Source organism: Chelonoidis abingdonii, chromosome 1 (assembly GCF_003597395.2).
Source record: "Chelonoidis abingdonii isolate Lonesome George chromosome 1, CheloAbing_2.0, whole genome shotgun sequence".
In the NCBI taxonomy this organism is placed as follows: Eukaryota; Metazoa; Chordata; order Testudines; family Testudinidae; genus Chelonoidis; species Chelonoidis abingdonii.
This window is the reverse complement of record NC_133769.1, coordinates 96,426,278-96,450,510: the sequence shown is the minus strand read 5'-3', so window position 1 is coordinate 96,450,510 and position 24,233 is coordinate 96,426,278. Positions and strand designations below refer to the sequence as shown.

The 24,233-nt window shown below is 49.2% G+C and overlaps 1 protein-coding gene across 2 annotated transcripts; it reads left to right on the top strand.

Annotated features, from left to right (window-relative positions):
- Positions 1-1,541: 1,541 nt before the first annotated feature.
- CCDC134 (coiled-coil domain containing 134) lies at positions 1,542-23,784 on the top strand. 2 transcript variants are annotated; one of them, XM_032787145.2, is made up of 7 exons: positions 1,542-1,646; positions 14,411-14,523; positions 16,625-16,746; positions 17,202-17,286; positions 18,939-19,120; positions 19,374-19,445; positions 21,381-23,784. In XM_032787145.2, exons 2-7 carry the CDS (start codon positions 14,421-14,423, stop codon positions 21,504-21,506), a joined length of 690 nt encoding a protein of 229 aa, XP_032643036.1. In that variant the 5' UTR covers positions 1,542-1,646; positions 14,411-14,420; the 3' UTR covers positions 21,507-23,784. The 2 variants fall into 2 exon arrangements, with proteins under 2 accessions (XP_032643036.1, XP_032643045.1); XM_032787154.2 differs by lacking the exon at positions 1,542-1,646 and adding an exon at positions 1,929-2,043.
- Positions 23,785-24,233: the final 449 nt, after the last annotated feature.

The window sequence follows — 24,233 nt, the reverse complement described above, 5'->3', positions numbered from 1 at the left end:
CTGGCTAGTGCATTGGAGTTGAGGGTGTTGACCAGAGCGGTCACAAGAGAGCATTCTGGGATAGCTCCTGGAGGCCAATAACATTGAATTGTGTCCACAATACCTTTAACCTGGGATTGCAATCTTGATTTAAGCGCTACTCTACTTGCCGAAGTGGAGTACAGAAATTGAATTAAAGAACCCTTTAAATTGAAAAAAAGAATTTGGTCATGTGGATGGAATAATTTTTTTTTTCAAAATAACTTGGCTAATTCCGAAATAACAGGCTAGTGTAGACCAGGCCTAAGTACTGGCCCTGCTTAGCTGATGGATCACAGCAGTTGGTGGTGCGGCTGCAGGCGTTCACACTTTAAGGATTTAATCCTGCAAATATTTATGCAGATGAGGTGACCCAATTTTATCCATGTGAGCAGTCTTACTGACCTCAGTGGGAACACTGGAATGAGCAAAGCAATGCTCATATGCAAGCACTGGCCTGAGCTAGCCTTCTGCCTCTGCATATTTAACACTTTAAATCTATACATTTTATTTTGAAGGTTATCTTTTCATTTTCGTCATTTATTTTTGATCCATTTCCACTCCATGTTCTGTATGGTTCAAAGACATTTTGTTTTTAAAAAATCCTCTTAGTCATCACCTTACATTTCTAGGGTCTTTCCACCTGAAGGATGCAAAAGATTTTACAGATTGAATATAGCAGATATTCCTCTGCCCCTGAAATGCAGCCCTTGCTGGGTTAGCATCCTACGGCACGTCTGTGTTATTGAGATTGCCGTGTACGTGTGTGCTAGGGTGACTCGAGAAGAAGTGTGAAATATCAAGAGGGGAGGGTAATAGGGTCCTTATACACAGGGCCGGCTCCAGGTACCAGCTTATCAAACAGGTGCTTGGGGCGGCAACTCAGGAGCGGCACGGCACTTTTAGGTATTCGGCATCAATTCGGCGGAGGGTCCCTCACTCCCGCTCGGAGCGAAGGACCTCCCGCTGAATTGCCGCAGATTGCGATAGCGGCTATTTTTTTTTTTGGCTGCTTGGAGCGGCAAAACTCCTGGAGCCGGCCCTGCCTATACAGTGCTTAATTTGTGCTGAGGCAGCCATGGCACCGCTTGGCTTTGCAGTTCAGAACCCCAGCACCTCTGGGTTTGCCCAATCAGTTATTAAAGTAAAAAAATTGAGCCGCAGCACCTCTTTCATTACAAATTAATCACTGATCCTATATAGGGCAAAGCCCCTAAAGAGGGGATGGTCCTTTTAAAATCGGGACACCGGGGGGGGGGGGGTGAGAGAGAGACCAAATTGTTGACCAGATTCAGTGGCCTGTGTTGTCACCAGGTTGAAGGCCAGAAGGCGATTGGAATCATGTTATTCTCAGAACGGTGTGACTGTAGCTGTGCAGTGAAACCGGGCCCAGACAGCACCCCGCAGCACCGGTAACCTCCTGCCCAGAGACGCTGCTCCGCCGCGGCTCGTAGCCCGAGCGCCCTGCACCGGCCGGGCTCAGGAAGTGACATCGCCGAGCGGTGCATGCTGGATCGTGCTTTGCACAGCCCGCTCCCGGGCAGGAGAAGCGCGGCGGCGGGGGCGGCATGACAACCCGGTGCCAGTGAGCGGCGGCCCCGCAGGCTGGACCTCCCCGGCGGCGGCAGGTGAGGACGCGGGCCGGGGCAGGCGCTGCTCGGCCGCGCGGCAGGTGCGATCGGGGCGCAGCCCGCCCGGGGAACGCGGGCGTGAGCGCTGCCCGCGACCTGCGGGCGCGGGCAGCTGCTGCCCGCCGCGCTGCCAGCCGGCGTGGGGAGAGACCGGCTCGCACAGCGGCCAGGCCGGCAGGGGGCAGTGGCACCAGCCCGCGGCGCCGGGGAGGCTCGTTGCTCTCTCGTGGGCAGGGGGAGAGTGGAACGTGGCTCTCTGCTGTAGCCCGCCCGCCTGGGGCCCTGCGCCAGCCCCGCAGCGCTTCTCTTACTGGCAGCTGCTGCTTAACGAGCCGCCGCGCCGCCTGCGGTGGAAGGAGCAGGAGCCTGTGCCTGACTTTCCGGGGGCACCACCGTAAGTTCCCGTGATGGCTTGTGCTTCATGGCTAGGCACAGAGGGGATTAACGGAGAGGAGGGGGTGGATTGCTGGAGGATGATGGTAGCCTAACTTCACGCTGGCCACAAACCATACTCACCCTCCTAGACTAGGCCATGCAGAGGACCTGTGGTGTGCAGGGAGCTATTTTGAGATCAAGCTAATAAAATGCAAGCAAATCACTGGGCTGGACGGGCTTCTCCATGTCGCTTAGAGCATCTTTCCTTGAAGTATCTCAGAGTGCTTCATCGACCAACCTCACAACACCCTGGGAGGCAGCTGCGTTGTTATGCCCATTTTACAGATGAGTAAACTGCAGCACATCTAAGTTGAGTGGTCATGCAGGCCATGAGTCATAAGCAGAGCTCGGCATAGATCTCGTGCTTAATTTTATAATGAAAGAGGTTTCGGGCTCAAACAATTAGGTGCCAGGGCTCAAGAAATTTTTTTACTTTCATAACTGATGGGACAAGCCCAGAGGTGCTGGGCCTATGAACTGCCAAGGCTAGAGGCGCCAGTGCTCAGCCATGATGCAAATTAAGCACTGCATAGATCCCCGTTGTCTTTCGGTTCCTTGCTCACACTACTAGCAATACTGAATTGAGGAGTCTGGCCAGTACCTGGTACGGTTTTGTTGCTGCCTAAGAGGGTAACTTTCTGATTAGATGTTAGTCTGATATGTTGTGTGCAAAAAATGGTGTCCTATTTATAACTATGGAAAGGATTGTGATATTAGATCAGCCCAATGACCTTGCTGATCTATTATTCTATGTCTGATAGCGGCCCAATCTAGATGTTTCAGGCTTAAACTCTCCATAATGCTTCTGACTTTGCATTATTATACCACAAAGGAGGAAGCTTGTTTCTGACCTCATACATGTCCCTCTGAAGGTCTGCTTCTCAGCATCTCTCTGGAGCAAAGTAGTGCAAGAAAAAAACATGAGGGACTGAAGGCCACCAGACCTTCTTCCTCCCTGTTCATGCCACCTGTGGCCTCTGGTATAGGATACTCCTGCTAGACTCCAACAGATGATCTCAGCTGAATGCCCCATAGAAAGGTGGAATTCACATGGGTTGTTTGCGAAGCTTTAATTAATGTCTGCAAATCACTGTGATCTTTCTTGCAGTTACTCTTCGATGTATCCCAATAGATAATCCCTGTGACATGCTTAGGAGAGGTAAATTTCTTTTCCCTTTTTCCAGTGTTGGAAGCATGTCACTTTTTGTAAAGGCTCTCTTGTTGTCAAACACTGAAATTTTCTGTACTTGAATCTCTTCCTCATACTCACCCACACATGGCACCTATCCTCATATCATCTATGTGCTGGACAACAATTACAGGGAGTATGTGCATTCCATAAAGAGACTCTCTCCTCGGTCACATCATCGTCTCACCCCCCCCCCCTTTCTGGTCATTAAAAACAGTTCTTAAAAAGGACAGATAGCTTTCAAGATTTTTCACAGCCTACATTGTGACAGAATTATATCCTACTTGTATGATGCTTTCTGTTCTGTAATTGATGTGTGGATAATAATCAGATGGCTGGGTTTTTCAGAAAGCTGATGGGGAAATGAGAGCTAATCCAATTTTCCACACCATTACCACCCTGTGTGATAAAGACCGGCTCCCGCAGTGCTTAAAGGAAAGCTCCATGGTTCAACTGTACCACACATGAGCCTTTTAAGGTGCTGCTGATTTCCCTCAAGTGAACACAAGCCACTAAAATTAAATATGCTGGGGCCAGCTCCATAGCTGGCATAAATCATGGTGGCTCCATCAACTTCAATAGGAGTGATGCCAATTAACACCATGTGATGATCTGCCCCAGAATATTCAATCAATCTTATCTGCATTTTAAGGGACCATTGAGGTCATTGTATTTAATTATTCCATACGTGTGTTACTAATAATATCTTGTGCTGTTCAGATGTAAAGAAGTGAGAATATCTTGTATAGTTTCCACCACTGATGCTGTTTGTTTTTTTACATTTCGTTCAGCTTGGACACGGCACCTAAATCAATCCATTTCACTGAAGAGGTTTGTGGTTAAAGCAGAGGGCTAGCAAGAGACTTGATGATTCCATTCACTTCTTTGCCACAGACTCTCTATAGACCTGGGGCGAGTGATTTAATTTCTCTGCCCACTTCCTTATGTGTATGTATATTTTAAATTCAAGTGGGGATAATGATACATCTTTAACTCCTGGGTTTGTTGTGAGAATAAATCCCTAACTGCTCGTTAGGAGCTCAGATACCAAGGTGACATGAATCCTGGAAGATAGAGGTAGATTGCAGATTTTCTTCTCATGCGCTAGCCAGATGCTGTGGATTTTGAGTTACGGCAGGAGAATATTTAAAGCTTACTGCCCCCCTCTAATTGAATTGAAAGTGGTAACCATTCTCACAGCCAGGCTATTAATACTGGCTTTTTAAACACAATCTAAATTGGGAGAGTCAAGCGACCAATTCAGACAAATGGATTTTCTGCTGAACCAACCAGCTGGACAGAGCTGGCAGAGAATATTAGTGGCAACTACTTCCCCTCTGGAACATCATAGGCCTTTGCTTCCCAACCTTCTCTCTGCCTGAGGTTGTGACAACAACTCTGCTTCAGCAAAGATTGTTTCAGTGGGAGGTAGGGAACGTGTATTTCAAATTTCCCCCTCTCATATGATCCTTAAGATGAAGACGACTGAGGCAAGGATTCCAACTTCCAAGTGGAATTTTTTCCTAGAGAAAACACAGAAAAGCATCACTTGAAAATTTCTACCCCAAGCCCTGTAAACCAGTGGCCTGGGCTGGGTGGGAAACCTGTCCACAGAATTCTAACCAGCTTGAAACACAGGTTAGCTAATGTGATTTTAAAGTCCTTGGAACTGCAAGCTCCAGGTGGCCTAAACCATTTTCAGAGCCTGCTGGAGATGGTAGCTCAGTACAAATGGTCCAGATCACCTGGATCCTGGTCTACAACACAGCTCCATAGATTTCAAGGCCAGAAGGGACCACTGTGATCATCTAGTCTGACCTCATGTATGAGACAGGCCATAACAATTCTCCAAAACAATTCCTAGAGCAGATCTTTTAGAAAAGCATAAGATCTTGATTTAAGATGACCAGTGGTGAAGAATCCATCACTACCCTTGTGTAATGGGGTCAGCACATACATCTCATGAGCACCCCCTCTGGTTGGCTGTGTCCGCGGTCTTTAAACCAATCCCAGCTCTGCCATAAGGCCATAGCCCCAGGGCTTCCTCCCTGGGGACAATGTTTTTGCCTTCTTAGTCTGTTTTGGCCCTAGTCTTCAGCTGGGCCTCCTGACAGTTCAGTCCCCTTCTGGGAGTTTACTAATATCCAATTGCAGGCCCTTCCCCAGTGGCCTGTGGCAGGAGGGCAGCCTTCACCAATGCCTTACCCTTAGCTCAGGGCTCTTCTAAGCTCAGGACCAGTAGCCAGCTAGGAGCACTTCCTTGCTTTGCCAGTCCTTATTAGCACTGGGCTGTTCATTGTGCAGTAGTTCCCTCAGCCATCCACACTCCTCCATCTCTAGCAAGGAATTACTCTGTCTCTGGCTGCTCTGTAGCTCCTTTTTATAGGGCCCTCCTGGGCCCTGTTTGGCTTCTTCCCCTGCAGCCACTCTAGTCTGCTTCGAGGATCTCTCCACTGCTCCTTACTTGGGAGGAGTGTGGCAAGACCCTGAAGCCTCCAGCTGGGGGCCTCTGGGCCTAGTCCACCCCATAACATCTTGGTAAATTGTTCCAATGGTTAATTACACTCACTGTTAAAAATTTACATCTTATTTCCAGCCTGAATTTGTCTCACTTCAACTTCCAGCCATTGGATTGTGTTATACTTTTCTCTGTTAGACAGAAGAACCTGTTATTCAATATTTTTCCCACATGTAGGTACTTATAGATTGCAATTAAGTCATCCCTTAATCTTCTCTTTCTTAAGCTAAATAGATGAGTCTATCTATGAGTGACTCTATCACTGTATAAGGCATGTTTTCTAATCCTTTAATAATTCTTGTGGCCCTTCTCAGAGCCCTCTCCAATCTATCAACATAAAATTGAATTGTGAACACCAAACCTGGACACAGTATTCCAGCAGTGGTCGCACCAGTGCCAAATACGGAGGTAAAATAACCTCTCTATTTCAAATTGAGATTCCCCTGTTTATGCATCCTGGGATCGCATTAACTCTTTTGGCCTCAGCATCATACTGGGAAGTGATGCTCAGTTGATTATCCACCATGATCCCCAAATCTTTTTCAGAGTCACTGCTTCCCAGGATAGAGTCCCCCATCATCTCGCTATAGCCTACATTCTTTGTTTCTAGATGTGCACATTTAGCCATACTAAAATGCTTATTGTTTGCTTATGGCCATTTTACCAAGCAGTCCAGATTGCTCTGTATCAGTGACCTGTCCTCTTAATTATTTACCACTCCCTCAATTTTTATGTTACCTGCAAACTTTGTCAGTGATGATTTTTATGTATTCTCACAGGTCACTTATAAAAATGTTAAATAGCATAGAGCCAAGAACTGATTGCCACAAAACCCTACAAGAAACACATCTTCTCAATGAAAGAACAGAAGTACTTGTGGCACCTTAGAGACTAACACATTTATTTCAGAATAAGCTTTTGTGGACTACAGCAGCTGTAGCCCACGAAAGTTTATGCTGAAATAAATAGGTTAGTCTCTAAGGTGCCACAAGTACTCCTATTCTTTTTGTGGATACAGACTAACACGGCTGCTACTCTGAAATCTTCTCAATGATGATTCCCCATTTACAGTTATATTTTGAGCCAGCTTTTAATCCATTGAATGTTTGCAGTGTTAATTTTATATTATTCTAGTTTTTCTTCAAAATGCCAGTATCGAGTTAAAAACTTTATAAAGTTTAAGTACATTATATCAACACTATTTTAATCTTTATCAACCAAATTTGTAATCTCATCAAAAAAGATATCAAGTTAGTGTGACAGGATCTATTTTCCATAAACCTGTCTTGATTTTCATTAATAGTATTGCCCTCCTTTAATTCTTTGAGTCCTGAACCAGCTGCTCCATTATCTTTCCTGGATTGATGTCAGAAAGACAGACCTATAATTACTTCGGTCATCCTGTTTACCCTTTTAAAATACTGGCAAATTAGCTTTCTTCCAGTTGTCTGGAACTTCCCCAGTATTCCAAGGCTTACTGGAAAAATCAACATTAACAGTCCAGTGAGGTCCACAACCAGCACTTTTAAAACTGTTGGATAAAACCTGCTGATATAAAAATATTTAACTTTAGTAACTGCTGTTTAACATCCTCTTGAGATACTAGTGGAAAGGAAATAGTGTTATCATCACCATGATGAGACTATATTGTCTGCTTTTTTTCCAAATGCAGAACAGAAATATTTATTGAAGACTGCTGCCTTTTCTGCAGTGTTGTTGATAATTCTACCAATTCCATCTAGTAATGGACCAAAAGCATTATTAGGATTCTTTTTGTTCCTAATATATTTTTAAAACTCCTTATTGTCCTCAACTCTACATAAAGTTCTCCTTGTGTCCCATTGCTTCCCTTATCAATTTTCTACAATTCATAGCTTATGATTTATATTAATTATTATGCAATTTCCTTTTTCTTTCATTTGTTATCTATTATTTTTAAATTTTTTTATAGTTGCTTTCACTTCCCCTCTAAACTAGGTCGATTTATTTTTAACTAATACGGCCTTCCTCCTTACTTGTAGCTTTTTGGGCATCTAGTAAAGTATTCTTAAATCATTCCCAATTATCATTCAAATTTTTCTGATTAAATTCTTCCTCTCGGCTGATTTGGTTCCTAATAAAGTTTTCAGCTTTGTGAAATTGGCCATTTTTAACACTGATTTAGTGAACCAATTTTAGAACCTGTTAGAATTTTGGGGGGTAAATTCCCCAGCATAGAACAGACACGTGTGTGTGCACATGTCACTCAGACAGATTTAACGGGGTTTATTAGGCTGGAAACGCAAATGCAAAGACTTAAGCCATCTAGCATATGGGACTGGTATTCTTTAAACAACTGCTCTTTACGTGGTAGTATTAAAGATCAGAAGTCCATTGGGAGTGTTCAGGAGCAAGAAGGCCTGCTGGCAAATGGCAGCACTGCTCACCCTCTTGTTACGGGCAGTGAACAGCTCCAGCTTTCGTCAGCTTCTCTGAGGGCCGGTCCCCACTACGAAATATAACCATGTCTCAGTGCAATTGTTGGCAGGCTTGTTAGCTGACCTGGGGCTGAATGCATGTAGACAAGTTCAGCCGCAGGTCAGTGAATGTTATGGCCGACAGCCCTGTTCAGACATGGTTACCTTTTGCGCTGGAGATCTGCCCAAATCCTCTGACTCCTCTGAGGCTCTCGTGTCATTTGTTTCTCTGGACAGGCGAAATGAGGGTCTCTGCTACAGGATGAGCAGGACTTCAACCTACTTGAGCAAGTAACCTCCCCCGTTGTCAGTGCCGCTCCCTAGTCCTGGCTGATTCACACTTATCTGAACCAGGTGGATCTGGGCTCTTTGTAGTCTCATGTTCACAGGAGAATTGAACCTGAGCAGGTGGGATCACAGCAGTGTGAGCTGTAACTGTGCAGGGTGTCCTCACTAGCCTCCTATTTCACCGGACCAGTGTGACGAGGCTGGGCAATTTGGCCTTTGGCCCCTGCTTCTCTTTCCCCCTTGTTTCTCCCCTCAGATAGCTGATGAATTGCTTCCAGACCCCATCAACTCCTCTGTTGCCTATGTCTGCATCTGCTTACATCTCTCCCCGGCAGTGCTGCCCGTCCATTGGTTCAGCACTGTTGATTCTCCACTGCCCCAGAGGGGGCTGCTGCACACTCTCTATTTCCCTGTCTTCCCTTTAGCCGGCCAGTGTCTCTTCATACTGTGCCCCACTTAAAAGGAATCTGTGGTTTTGGAGACCCTTGTGAGGAAACTGTCACCACAGATTCTGCCCAAGACTTCTTAGCAGCAGAAGAAGGAGGGCCCAGCAGAGCCACCTGGGGCAGCAGAACGAGGCAGTTACAGGCAGGAATTTTTCCCATCCCCTTTCCAGAGAGCTGCTGGCAGCCTGGTCGTTCACTGTACAGTCTGGGCTGGGAGATCCCAATGGACTGACTAGCTGACTCCAGCTGCCACAGACCTCTCCACCCAGATCCCTCTGATGTCTCAGCCATGGTCAGTCTGCTCCTTACGGTTGTAGCATCACATGGGAGCAGACATGTTAATATAATAATAGAGAGATACCAATCTCCTAGAACTGGAAGGGACCCCAAAGAGTCCTTGAGTCCAGCCCCCTGCCTTCACTAGCAGGACCAAGTACTGATTTTGCCCCAGATCCCTAAGTGGCCCCCTCAAGGATTGAACTCATAACCCTGGGTTTAGCAGGCCAATGCTCAAACCACTGAGCTATCCCTCCCCACAGGGGCAGATTTGGGGGGGAGGGCCTTGGAGGGCATTTTCCCCTCTTCAAACTGCAGTGCCTTATCCTGAGTGGGGCAGTCCCGAGGCCAGCTCCCCATGCACACACGCACACATACACACACTTCCTTCTCTCCCACAGTCCCCCTAGACTGCACCCCCTGGTCAGGTTATTGGCTAAGGACACGCACACAGTCGCACACGAACAGGTGTCTGGATCCCAAGTGACAGCTGATGACCTTTCAGTCCACAGGATGTTCCTTTTCCTCGATCCAAAACCCTTAAGGAGAATCACAGAGCATGAGCAGCTGCCTCTGGTTTGATGGAATTTGCAGCTTTGCTTTGGCCCTCGCTCTCATTTGCAGGAGGCTCTGCAAATGCTCTGTTTGAGCCCATAGCTTTGATCTCCACTGTAAATTTTTCACAAGGACTAGGCTCTTTGTTGTGCATTGCGCAGTATTGTGCCTAAAGCAGTGTATCTACTTTTCACTGGGACCAGAACATTTCTCCTTTGCTCAACTCCTAAATTGGAGAGGGCCCATGACATTCTCAGGATTTGTGGAGAAAGCACCTTACATTTTATTATACTGGATGTGATCACTTTGATACTTTAGCTCCTGCAAGAGCTGCCCTTGCCCGTAGAGGACTCGGAAATATAGCAAAAAGCATGCACTTGATTGCAGCCATCAGTTTGTCTGCTCTGTAACTCTCCCTCATGCTGCGCTCAGCGTCTCTGAACCTGGTAGTCTGGCGTGGTGGGACTCTGACTCCTATGGGAGAGCGGTTTACCTGATGATTCATGTTCTGGGATTTGCAGCTACCAGTGCAGATCCCCTGTTTCAGTTGGACAGATTACCTATTCGGAAAGAATTGATTTGCAGTGTTTGTTACATTGCAATAAAAACTTTAGTCCTGTCAACTGTCAGCCTTTGTCCCTGGAGGGAGTGGCCCAGAGGGGGGTGGTTTGGGTGGCTCTGCTGCTCTCCATTATGTTCTTTTCCCTTGGAGAAGCAGACTAGACTCTTAAGAGTGCTCTCAATCCCAGCACCTGAATAACCAGGGACTGTTTTTCTTTGTAGACCTTATCTATCCTGATATGTGCCAAGAAATCTGTGCCCGGAGAGAAGGCACATGTTGACTTATATGTGGACCTCTCTGACCCTTCTTGACGTCTCTCTCATCCCCCACATGAGGGATTACTGTAAATCTAGCACTCCAGGCAGGACCACTTCTACCTGATCTGGTGACATTCTCTGTTCTTGTTCAGGGACTGGATCCTCCAGGCAGAGTGAGATCTGTTATGCAGATCCTACAGCGCCTGTCTTTACTTACCACATACTCTAGTGCCGTGGTTCTTAACTGGGGGTCTACAGGCTGTTTTCAGGGGGGCTGCAGGGGTCACGGCTGAAGTCTGGAGCCTTGGTGTCCCCGGGGGAGCTAAAGCTGGGAGCTGCGGGGAGGAAGCCTGGAGCCATGAGCCCCCGAGTCCCCCACAAGACTGAAGCCAGGAGCTGCAGGAGCTAAAACCGAGCCCTGGTGCCCACCGTGGGGCTAAAACCACAAGCGCTGATGCCCCTGGGGCTGAAGCCAGGAGCTGTGGCATTCCCTGTAGGGCTGAAGCCGGAAGACCAGGGGCAGATTTGGGGAGGAGGGGCCTTGGAGGGCATTGTCCCCCAATTTCAAACTCAGTGCCTTATCCAGAGTGGGACAATCCAAAGAGCAGCCCCCCCCCCCACACACACACTTCTTTCTCTCCGTCAGTCCCCCTAGACCCTGCCCCTTGGCCAGGTTGGAGGCTGGAGCTGGGTTCTACTGCTGCTGGTCACCAGAGTTGTGGCTGCTTCTCAGCTCCCAGCCCCCTTTGACTTCTTGGGCAGCTGGTAAGACCTGCCCAGGCGGGGATCCCGGCTCCAGGGCCAGCAGAGTCCTCATGAGCAGCAACTGCAACAAGGTGTGCCTGCCCAGCACACAGCTCCAACTACTCCTCTCCCTGCACCCTGAGCTACATGCCTCACTGCACACAGCTCCTAGCTACCGCCTACCTGCATACGGCTCCTAGCCACCCCCTGAGCTACCCCCTGCCTGCACACAGCTCCTAGCTACCCCCTGAGCAATCCCCTTCCTGCACACGGCTCCTAGCTACCCCCTGAGCAACCCCCTTCCTGCACACGGCTCCTAGCTACCCCCTGCCTGCACACGGCTCCTAGCTACCCCTGAGCAACCCCCTGCCTGCACACAGCTCCTAGCTACCCCTGAGCAACCCTGCCTGCACACAGCACCTCGCTACCCCTGAAACAGCCCCCTGCCTGCACACACTCTAGCTACCCCTCCGAGCAACTTCCCCTGCCTCACACAGCCCATCGACACCACCTGAGCACCCCCTGCGTGCACAACAAGCTCTAGCACCCCTGAGCCTCACCTGCCCTGCCTGCACACAGCTCTAGCTCCCCCTGAGCTACCCCCTGCCTGCACACAGCTCTAGCTACCCCGAGCTACCAGCCCGCCGCACACAGCTCCTAAGCGTACCCCCTGAGCTACCCCCTGCCTGCACACAGCTCCTAGCTACCCCCTGAACGTCCCCTGCCTGCACACAGGCTCCTAGCTATCCCTGCCTGCACACAGCTCCATAGCTACATCCTCTGCATAGATGACCGCCCTGCCTGCACAGACAGCTCCTAGCTTCCACTGAACAGCCCCCTGCTGCCAACGGACCAAAGCGAGATCCTAGCTACCCCCGAGCAACTCCCTGCATGCACACATGCTCCTAGCTACCACGTGAGCTACCCCCTGCTGCACACAGCTCCTTCTACGCAAACTACCCCTAGCCTGCACAGCGCTCCCTAGCTACCCCTGAGCTACCCCCTTGCCTGCACACAGCTCCTAGGCTATCCCTCTGAACAGCCCCCCTGCCTGCTATTGTTGGACAGCTCCTAGCTACCCCCGAGCCAAAGCTCCCTGCCTGCACACAGCTACCTAGCTAAGCCACCTGAGCTAACCCCTCTGGCACACAGGCTCCTAGCTACCCTCCGCCCTGCACACACCTCCTAGCTTACCCCCTGATGCTATCCCCCACCTGCAACACACCTTCAGCGTACCCGACTACCCCCTGACAACTATCCCCCACCTGCACACAGCTCCTAGCTACCCCCTGAGCTACCCCCCGCCTGCACACAGCTCCTAACTACCCCCTGAACAGCCCCCTGCCTGCACACAGCTCCTAGCTACCCCGAGCAACTCCGTGCCTGCACACAGCTCCTAGCTACCACCTGAGCTACCCCCTGCCTGCACACAGCTCTTAGCTACCCCCTGCCTGCACACAGCTCCTAGCTACCCCCTGAGCTACCTCCTGCCTGTACACAGCTCCTAGCCACCCCCTGAACAGTCCCCTGCCTGCACACAGCTCCTAGCTACCCACTGAACAACCCCCTGCCTGCACACAGTTCCTAGCTATCCCCTGAGCTACTCCCTGCCTGCACACAGGTCCCAGCTACCCTGCTGTCTGAGCTACCCCCTGCCTGCACACAGCAATTAGGTACCCCTCTCCATGCACTCTGAGTTATACACCTCACTGCACACAGCTCCTAGCTACCCCCTGAACAACCCCTACCTGCACACAGCTCCTAGCTACTCCTCTCCATGCACCTTGTGCTACATGCCTCAGTGCACACAGCTCTTAGGCCCTAGCTACCCCTTTCCCTGACCCCTCAGCAGTTTTCAAACTTTTTGAGCTGTCTCCCCCACTTTGAATTATAATTGTTGGTTGTACCTCCCTACTCTCTGAACCTTGCTCAGGCGATTAAGTGAGGGGATGTTGTTGACACAAAGTGCCCGAGGGGGGCAACAGCAGGGTTCGTTGACCGGTGTACTTCTCGCCAATAAACACGCCAGGGTGGAGAAGCAAACAAAGTTTATTTGAGATCTCAAAGTGGTGCAAGGAGACTGATGCCTCAAATCAAGCCCACCTACACAAGCGGCTTTTCCCTTTTTATAAGGTTTTTTTTTTCTCTTCCTTCTTTCTCCCTCCGCCCCCTTCCTCCCCCTGTAGCAGTTACGTAAGCGCAGGTGCATTAAGTAATCTTGGCCGCGGCAGCTCATTAGTAAGTTTTCCTTCTGCAAGTTATCTTGTCCTTCTGCTAAAGGTGCACAGGCCTTATCACTACTGCTTTAGACCAGTTTGAGCTGTGCTGCAACTGATAACTTACTGTTACGCATTTAATTTCACAGCTGCTACCTTTCTAGATCAAGTAGAGTTCAACATGGAGGAGCTTTGGTTCACTGAGGCCTAGATTTATGCCTAGTGACACCAACAGGGAGATCCTAACAGGTTGGCATGGAATAGATAATACCCCAAAGGAGCTAATGCCGAGGCAGGAACGGGAGTGACACCCTGCAGTGAAATATAGAACTGTATGGGCTGGAAGTTCTTAGGAAAGTGGCTTTAGGCAGTAGCATAGAACACGGTTGCTAAAGGCAAGTTTGAAGAGTACGTTAAACGGCGTTCAGACTTCATTGAGAAAACCGGATTTGGTGAACGGGGTCAGAGCCCTGTCCCATATAGTCTGATATCCCTGTTTCTTGTGCTGGGCAGTTCCTGATGGATCTTGGCCACCATCCTGCTTCTGCCAGTGACTATTGGATGAAACGTAAGAGGCAGTGGCAGCCCTGCCTCCCCCTATTAATGCACCTGTTGTGCAGTGAGGAGAAGACAGGGAAATGGATATAAGACTGTTGAAAAAGGAGCCTCTTCAACAAGAACCCCTGTCATTTGTCCTGGGGATGCTGTTTGGCTCCAGATGTCAGAGGGTGTGTGGCACGTGGTGCTGGGATGTGTGGGGAGGTTTGTACATCTTACCCAGCTCACGAAGTCTTTGTTGTTGTTGTTGTTCTGATCCAGGACTTCAGACATGGATCTGTTCCGGGTCTGCACCTTTCTCTTCACGCTGATGTTGTCCAGGAGCAGCTCTTCAGACACAGAGAAGCAGAGCATAGACTCTGGGCTGGAAATCTGTATCCTTCTCTCTAGGCTGCACTTGGGCACTGAGTGAGGGCGGGCGGGGGGAGAACTGCAAGAGCAGTTGACAGGTGTTAGAAGGATTAAGCACCGAAGAGGGAAAGGCGTTATTGAGGGGGTCTCAGGGTTAGATTTATGGATAATGACGTAAAAGTGAACTAAGGAAAATGCAGACTGAATATTGGGACCTATTTCCTCACTGTGAGATCTAACACACTGGGGAACAGTCCCCAGGGGCAATGGTGGGAACCACATTAACTGAGTCAGGTAGAGCTGGGCTGAGACGGGGAATTGCAAAGACCAAGCCTGTGTTAGCCAGGTGATAGGAGATGAACTAGATGACCCTGACTCTGATTTCTCTGATTATGGGATAGCATCAGCACTGCTGAGCTGCCACTTCTTCGTTCTGCTGTAGGGAGGATTTATCTAGCCTCAGTAGTTTGCTTATATAAGACCCATTTCACTTCATTCTTTTATCCTTGGTTAGCACAGAGGCAGACTCTCAACTTGGTGCAGAGTAGGTACAGACTGCATTCTAGACAAGAGTTTGAGCCACAGTGTGGTGACCTGTCCTGTGCTCCCAGGGAGAAAAGCACAGTGATCCGTAATACGCTTTCTCTCCCCGCTTCCAGATACTCTCAGTGAGATTCTTGCAGGAATTGTCAGGGTTTGTCCTGTCTTAATCCATATGAATTCTCCAAAAATAATCCAAAATCTCCCACAGGCCTGGGATCAAAGCCAAAAGGTCCTATTCCTTCCAGGTCTTAGAGATCAGCCGGGCAATTCTCTTACCAGTCAGCATACACCACCCAGTGGCTATTGATTACTTCTTCAGCAGGTAAACGGACTGAACTTTTCAGCCAGATCATGCACTGGTGTAGCTTGGTGCTGCTCCATTGACTTCCCTTGAGCTATGCTACCAGCTGAGGACCTGGACCTTACTTCTCTCTTCACTGGAGTGTGACAGTCTGAAATGCTGTCCTTTAAGTGAACCCTCAGGGAACCAGTCAAAATAATTGCCTAGTTGAAGTGACTTTTAGCTTAAAACTTTAACCAAGTTACACTACGAATGCATGGGGCTATCTCACCATGATTGCCTGACACTGTTGCTATTGGTGAGGGGCTGCTTTGTGCATGGTTTCACTCAGCCTGGTCTATATCTCTTCTGTGTTTATCATTCTTACTGGGCATCAGCAGCTGACATAGATCCTTCCTGTCCGTGCCAGCCTCCCCTGGTGAAGGGTTAATGAGATTGCTATTGCAGGATGCTCAAAGCCCATGCTGTATTGCAGGAGAGGTTGGGAATTGACGTGAGTTCAGAGTGGCTGTTCCCAGACTACCAGTCATATCAGTGGGTTGTAAATGTTAAGCTCAATGTAAGTGCTTAGTATTTATTAAATGCCCCAAGGGGGTTGTTGGCAGATGTCTGTGTTGCAGCATTGTTAAAAGCCTGCTCCTGTTTCCCATCTCTGAACTGCTGGAGCGGATAGGCTCAGTCACTTACACCCTGCCCTCAGACACCATGGAGGCCCTATAAATGATTGGTTGTACTGGCCTGGGTAGTCTCTCTTCTGGAGCGCTGCATGGGTGAGTGCATCTCAGCTGGAAATCATTGAGTTTGGAGTTGTGGGAGGGAAAACCTGTTACAAGCCCATAAAATGAATTGTGGGGCTGAGCCCAGCTCTGGGAAAGAGAGAAGTGGCCTGTCTGTGGGAGACTATGGGGGGCGGGGCGGGGGTTCCTAACAGTGTATCTACACTGCCTTTGGGAGTGAGTCCCCCATTCCAGGTCCACAAATGTGTGCTGGCAGGGCTTGCGCTAGTGCACTAAAAACAGCTGTGTAGATGCTGCAGTGATGTTGCAGTTCGGGCTCTCGAGCATAGAAGGGCGAGGAGGTTCTGCACAGCTGTTTTGAGCACAATAACACGAGCCCTGCCAACACAACTGTGTGCACCCAGGCTGGGAGGCTCGATCCCAGATGCAGTGTAGACGTAACCTCAGATGGCTTAGTGTTGGATGCTGCGATGCTGTCAGGAGGCAGGGCCTGGTCCAGCACTAAAGTCTGGGCAATGGACACGATCCTTGACAGAGCTGCAGATAAGAAGCTGTTTGAGGTGAAGCGCAAGGACCAAATGAACGCACTGAAGAACCTGATTGAGCTCAACGATGTGAACCAACAATATAAAATCATTGACATCATGCTCAAGGGACTCTTCAAAGTGAGTGTGACCCACTAACTACCGCCCCCATCCCTCCTCCAGGGCTTTGGGTGCCACTGGGTGCTCTTTGGGAGCCCTCCCAATGGCTGAGCAGGGAGGGCTCAGTACAACTTACCTTTATCCCAGGTTCCTACGGGCATGTCCCAGCCCAGAGCACCACCGTGAGAACATGACAATGGGAGTAGGGGGAGGAGGGGAGAAGAAGGGAGTTGATAAGAATGAGCAGTGGGGTTGGGAACTGGACCCAAGGTCACTATGGTCATGAGAGGGTGGGGCTATGTTTTAAAACAGGGTGGGAGAGTCGGGGCAGACTGCATCACCAAGCTGCCTCAGCAACAAAAAGGAGGAGGGGGAGTGAGAGGAGCCTGGAGCTGGCAGAACACCTGGGACAGGCAAGAGGAACGTCAGATCTGGGAGGCAGATGGATTCACTGAGTTCACTTTCTGACTGTTCAGGTGCTAGAGGACTCCCGGGCGGTCCTTATAGCTGCAGATGTGCCTCCAGATGGGCCCTTCCCTCAGGATGAGAAGCTAAAGGATGGTAGGACTGCCTCTCCTTTGAGTCCCAGTTTCCGCTTCCAATGCTCTTTCATATTTCTCTCTCCCTCTCAGTTGCCTTTTCCAATGGGCTCAGTGCAGGGGTAACGGGGGAAATTCGATGGCCTGTGTTGTCCAGGAAGTCTGACTAGATGATAAAATGGTCCCTGCTGGCCTTAAAAATCTATGAAACCATTACCACCTCTCTGGTCAGTACATGCTGGGAACCCTTTCTCATCCACTTGGCTCTTTGTCCTGCTTCCTGCGTCATTGTTGCCAGCATCTAGAAGATCCTGGGATGGGAGTGGAGCCAGGGGACTCTGCCAGTGATCTGTGAAGCAGAACAGAATCTGGCTGTTTCTTCTGCATGGCTGATGAAAAGTAAGCACTTGGCATTCTGTCCAGTGTGCTGAACAAGGACGACACTGGAGACCAAAACAATTGATTGGGCCACCTCGTCTGGTATCCTGTCTTCAACAGTGTTCAATGCTGAATGCTTCAGAGGGAGGTGTAAAACCTCCCATAATGCATCTCTTTGTACAATGCTATACAGAATGTAAAGGAAGAAATTTCTTCCTGACCCCAGCTAATGGTTAGTTTATGACCTGAAGCATGAGGACTGAGAGCCCTTACATTGTAGAGGAACACAAGAACCTCTGTCAATTACCCTCTTTCTAAGCAGTTGCTGGCCAGTAATGGTTTCAGAAGAGAAAATCACTTCAAGGATGGAGACTGGGGAGAGTTGTATTTTACCTTGTCCAAAGCCTATGGGCCAGAATCTACGATGGCTGGAGGGTTGATTTATGAGGGAAACAAAGACCATCAGACAGCTCCCACCCAGAGAGAGATGCACAGATTGATATCTGAGGGATGCATTCAGCCCTGTGGGATGACTGAATTATCTTTAAGAATTTGGCTAAATGATGGCAGGTGGGGGGGTGAGGGGAGGCTATGCAAACCTTCTAAAGTACCTGTAGGCTGGAAATGGCAAGCAGAGAGGAAAGGTGAACCAAGGGGGTTTGTAACTCTGACTTAAAAGCAAGAAATTGACCAAGGGAAAAGTTGGGCTGAGTATAAAAAATCACTTCCTAACACCTAGGTCTATAATACAGGAGAGCAGTCTCCCAAGGGGAACGAGGGCTGGAGGCCACATCACTTGCACTATTTAAAAATAGACTAGACAAGGCCCCTGGAGTTGGTAGCGTAAGGAATAACCCTGCGTTGGCCAAGTCTGAGGAGGGCAGAGAAGATGCTGCCTTGTGGGGCTCTTCCATCCCTCATCCCTGTCAGTAGGAAAGCTCAGTCTTCTGCCATGTTTATTAGCGCCCTGCTGAACCAGACCCAGCCAGGGGTGCCCACCCGTTGGGACGTCTGCTGGTTGGAGCAGACGTAGACAGTTAGAAGTCTCCAGTCACCCAGTGCTTGCTCTGTTTGAGGACATGTCCTGCATGTCACCACTTAAACTGGGATTGTCATGGAGTCCTTTTGGCAGCTTGAGAGGCGTGCTTTCCCCCGGGGCTGGCCACGCAAGTAGGGGCCACACCGAGAGTTTCTTGGCTGGAAGGTGATCTCTGCTGGCGTACACGCAGAAGGAAGTGGACATTTGCATGTGCAACAAGACCCTCTGCTGACTGTCCCTGTGACTCTGCCCCCTAGCCTATTCCCATGTGGTGGAGAACACGGCTTTCTTTGGAGACGTGGTTCTGCGCTTCCCCAAAATCGTCCACCATTACTTTGACCGCAACTCCAACTGGAACAACCTGGTCCGCTGGGGCATCAGCTTCTGCAACCAGACGGGCGTGTTCGATCAGGGACCTCACTCCCAAGTGCTTGGACTGGTAAGGCTCTGCGCTCATCATCCTGACTCCCAGCATGGCCGGGCCCCCTGGAGGCAGGGGACAGGCTGAAGGGGGGAGGGGGTGACTGCGGTTATTGGACTGGAGAAATGCTGAGAGAAGGGAACTGAGAGAAGAGAGTCGAAAGGGGGAGAAATGGGACTGGAGGAGAGGGAGGAATAAGAGGTGGGGCAGGGCATGGAGCAGTAGGGTGAGAGATGTTGCTCTCCAGCACTGACTTTCTTTTGATCCACAGATGGCTCAGGAGCTGGGAATTAGTGAGAAATCTCCGGATTACCAGAATCCCTTTAAAACTGACCATTCTGAGGTAAGATGGCAAAACCATGAGTCAGTCCCTGTGCATGTTTCCTTCTCCACCTTTATCCCCTGCTGTCAGGGTTCCCTCCCCACTCTGAAGTACAGACATGGGGACCCCGTGAAAGACCCCCTAAATTTATATTCCACCAGTTTAGGTTAAAAACTTCCCCAAGGCACAAATTCCTTTCCTTGTCCTTGGATGGTAGTGCTGCCACCACCAAGTGATTTACACAACCATTCAGGGAAGGGCCACTTGGAGCCCTGTCCCCCCCCGAATATCCCCCTAAGCCCCTTCACCCTCTTTCCTGTGGAGGCTTGAGAATAATCTACCAACCAATAGGTTAACAAAGTGAGCACAGACCAAATCCCTGGTTTTTAGGACACTGAAAATCAATCAGGCTCTTAAAAGAATAATTGTATTAAAAAAAAAAAATAATAAAAGAATCACACCTGCAAAATCAGGATGGAAGGTAACTTTACAGGGTAAATAAAAAGATTTAAAACCCAGAGGATTCCCCTCTGACTCTGCTTCCCAGTTACAAAACAGGAATAAAATTACCTCTTAGCAGAGGGAAAATTCACCAGCTAAACCAAAGGATAATCTAACACATTTCCTTGCTATTACTTACAGTTTCTGTTTTTTTAAATGTGTCAGTTCAGGATCTTTTTAAGAGCTGGGTTACCAGCTTGGTCTCTCTCTTTGTCCCAAAAGCGAACAAAACAAAAAAAAAGAGCACAAACAAAACCTCCCCCCCCACACCCAATTGAAAGTATCTTCTTTTCCCATTGGTCCTTCTGGTCAGGTGCCAACTAGGTTAATTGAACTGATTATCCCCTTACAGGTAAGTGATTCTGTACCTCTGGCTAAGAGGGATTTGATGTTACTGCATACATAAGGGTGGTTACCCTTCCCTTTATATTTATGACACCTGCACTAAAGGCAGCTGGTTTAGGAATGGAAGGGCCAAACTTTAAGGGCTGTTGATGCCTGGGGTGAAGGTGGGGGAGGATTCTAAGTTCATGCTTAGTGTTCTCCATGATGGCTGCACCGTTTGGTGAGCAGTTTGATGATGCTTTTCCCTTCCTCTCTCCCCCGACCCATGGAGCAGTGCCGGCGACCCCTCCCTAGAGGGTCTCAATGCTCCAGCTCCAGAGAGTGAATTCCTTTTGCTGCTCAATACGTGAGATGCACAGCAGTGCGGGAAAGGCGGGTCCATGCACTCTGCCATTTATCTCCCTCTTTGCCCTCAAAGGGCCTACGTCAGGGCCTGTCTGTCCTGTTGGACACAGCTCTTCCTGGAGCCTGGTGCTGTGTCCAGATTGACTGCTGAGTCCTGGTCTTTCAACACAATCCCCCCGTGGGAAAGCTCTCCATAGCTATTGGCACACAGCGGGTCTGGCAGAGAATGATCACGTGGCAGCAAGGCAAGGAGCCATCCCTGCTACCAATGGGCCCTGCTGCCCTCGCAAACTCACCTCTCTCCCTTCTGTCTGATAGTCTACATTTGGCCTCAGCACAGCCTCAGAGTTGGGGGCCCCTTCTGCAGTCTGTGTGGCTAGGAGAGTCGGGACACTGAGCTTATAGGTCTGCGTGGGCAAGTCACTTAATCTCTCTATTCCTGAATGTCCCCATTGATAAGATGGCGGCAGTCGTATCTGCCTCACAGAAGTAATTGGGCCTGATTTGCCTCTTACTTAGCATCTGATCTAAAGCCCACGGGAGTCATCAAGAGTCTGTTCAAGGGCTTTGGATCACCTGCTTTCCCCACTGACGTCAGTAAGGCTACAGCTGGCAGAAGGGAGTGGAGACTCTCCCCACTTTACGGATAAAGAGACTTAATTAATTAACATTGTCAGGCTTCCTGAGACTGCTAAGGCACTGAGATTGCTTTTCCTGTTTGCACCTGTGTGGCCTGCGGAGCTGAGCTCCTCCTTGCACTCTCAGTTTTTCCCCAGTGCAGACACGTTCCAGAAGGCCCTGCGAGAGGAGGAGAAACGGAGAAAGAAAGAAGAGAAACGGAAGGAGATCCGCAAGGGGCCCCGCATCTCGCGCTCGCAGTCGGAGTTATAGCGCTGGCACCTGCCTCGTCACTGAGACTCCTGCTGGCGGGAGATGCTGCGCCTGGAAGCAGAATGTCCTACTCCCTCAGCAGCCTCAGGAGAAGGCTGGGCGGGTCACCTTTAATTTGTTTAATGGTTTTTGTTTTCCTTTTTTCTGTGATGTATCGGACAAGGACTCGATTGAATCCTGAGAAGGGACTGGACGCAGCTCCTGGATACAACCCCCTGTGGGGAAGCTCTCCATAGTCATTGGCATATGGAGGGTCCGGCAGAGAACATCCATTGGATGCATGCACTGTAGGGTTTTGCTGATACTAACAATGAGACTGCATGGAGGCAGGGAGGGATTAGAGTGGTACCCGCCCCCCTGGAACCACAGTGCAGGATACACAGCATAGTTATACTGGGCAGGTCTGTGTTGCAAGCTGCATAGTTATACTGGTCAGAGGGAAAGCATGGTAGGGTGTGTGGTTAGAGCAGATACCCACAGGCCTTGGGAACCTTCAGTTACTGGAGAAATGCAATGTATCACTGAACACGCTCCCTTCCCCCTGGAAATGCGCGGGTGGTGTAACTCAGCAGCTCCAATGGCAATGGCGCTTTTGTATGGTTCAGTTAGCCAGCTAGTCCCTCTCCTGCCACTTATACCAAATCCTGCATTATCGGAACTTCCATTCACCAATCAGATCTCTCCTTTCTAATGGCTGTTTTATTAAAAAAAAACATAATTTTAAATCTCAACAGACCATTGGCTGATTTGGATTGGAGAGAGCCAACAGGGGTGAACCCCCACCCATGTAGTGGGAGGCAGCTCGCTTTCCCAGGGCTGCAGGGGGAAGGTTGTGGGGTTTTTTGGGGGGGGCGGGGGTGAAGGAGAGGGGGACTGCTGTGCTTGCAAGGACAGACTGAGCAGGCTCCAGAGAACATAACGTCACCGTAAGACCTCCCAGTAAAGGATCTGGAGTAGACTCAGCCTGCACTGCCTCCCTTCCCCCCCGCCCCACACAAAAAAAGTCTCCTTATGCTGGTGGCTTGCATGAGCTGAGCTTGTGGTTTCTGGTCTCGGCTCAGTTCCTGGCAAACAGGTGCCCACATGACAATCACCATAGCCACTGGCACTCAATGGGAGCCTTGACAAAAAGACCAAGGATCGAATAAGCTATGGAGGCAAAACTCCCTTTCCTCACCTTCCCCCTAGAGAATCCCACTTGCTCCAGATTTGAGGCACGTTGTTGGGGGGATGTGAAGCCCGTGCTGTGACTACCTTTACGGTAGTTGTTTTGGGGCTAAAGAAGGGATCTCAAACTCCGTGGATCCCAGTTTGGCACTTTCAGTCTCACTAAATTCACCTAGTCCTTTGGGTTGTGGATTTTTTTAATTACCTTTATTTTGCTGTGTTAAAATGAAAAGATACTCACCTACTAGATCACCGTGGCAGGATGACCTCCACTACATAAACAGTGGGAAGAAAGAGTTGATGATCATGTGTTCTGTCAAAAATGGATTCTTTCCATTGGACCAAGCAACCGACTGTAGATGTAATCGTCCATTCAGAGTTATTGTGAGTGCACTGTTACTGACCTGCTGCCTTGCTGGCTCAGAGCAACAAGCCTTCTCTTTTGCATGTGCAGCTATTCCATACAAACATGTTCCTGTAAGTGTACTAGAAATACGCTGGTTTCTGACTAATGTTCATTTTAACTGTCATCAGTAAGGTAAAGGTTAGTCCAGATCCAGGGCTGGCTGCCAGTTAAATGAATTGGATGGATCTCATCCAAGTCCCCAGTGGATGTTTGCACATGAGCCAAATTGCGTGGAGGCTTTGTATCAAGTGGTGCTCACTGCACAGGGGCTCACGACTGGAACAGCTGGGGATGCTGCAAGTCGGGATTGATGGCCATAACCTACTCATGCCAGAGCTGTGCATGAGTAGGTTATGGAGCATTCGCCTGGCTCCAGCTGGCGCTATCAGCCCCTCGCTGTCTTGAGCACAAGAACTCAAATTTACTCTCTCAAGATTTGTTTTTGATGTATTTTCAGTCGCTGATCGAATCGCACAGCCCTAGCTTGTTCCTGCTGGGGCATTATCCTTCTGTGGGGAATAAGGGACTCTGTCAGGGGACGCTGTAGTCTGACTTGCTGCCTTCAGGCTATTTTACGTGGCCAGAGATGGGAAATGTCATTTATTTTTAAACGAAGAGCCAGTTACATTTGTTTTGCTCCTTGGACATGCATTGAAAGGGGAAGCCATTTTTTTTCTTGAATAAATCAGAATTTTTAAAATCAAACCATGTTAGTGTTTCAGTGGAAGCTGTTATGAATTGGGGCATACCTGGGGGTGTCTCTGGGGTGGGAACGGGTATAGGGGCTGTTGAGAACCTCCTACATTTTAGAGGCTGGATTGGTGCTGAGATACAATCAGAAGAGTTCCCTTGATTCTGTCTTGTTACCTGCTAAATTAGTTACTGTAGCACTTTAAAGATGAATCTTCCTCTAAAATGTACTGTGTCTGTATTCCAAAAATCCTGTCCCACAACCACCACCTTCAGATTGACACAAATACCCCTGGGATGTCTCATTTAACATACGCAGTACTATAGCTTCGAGCTTTTTAATGGTACTCTCTTCCCATGCTCCACCAACCTTCCTTGGCATCTAGAGCCCGATTTTCAAAGGTATTTAGGGGCCTAGTGGGATTTTCAAAATGCCCAAGCAGGCTAGTCACCTAACTTCTGTT

Coding starts and splice junctions, on each gene's coding strand:
- CCDC134 (XM_032787145.2), top strand. CDS start 14,421: ATGGATCTGTTCCGGGTCTGCACCTTTCTCTTCACGCTGATGTTGTCC. Junction 16,747..17,201: donor TGCTCAAGGGACTCTTCAAA/GTGAGTGTGACC, acceptor CTGACTGTTCAG/GTGCTAGAGGACTCCCGGGC. Junction 19,121..19,373: donor ACTCCCAAGTGCTTGGACTG/GTAAGGCTCTGC, acceptor TTTGATCCACAG/ATGGCTCAGGAGCTGGGAAT.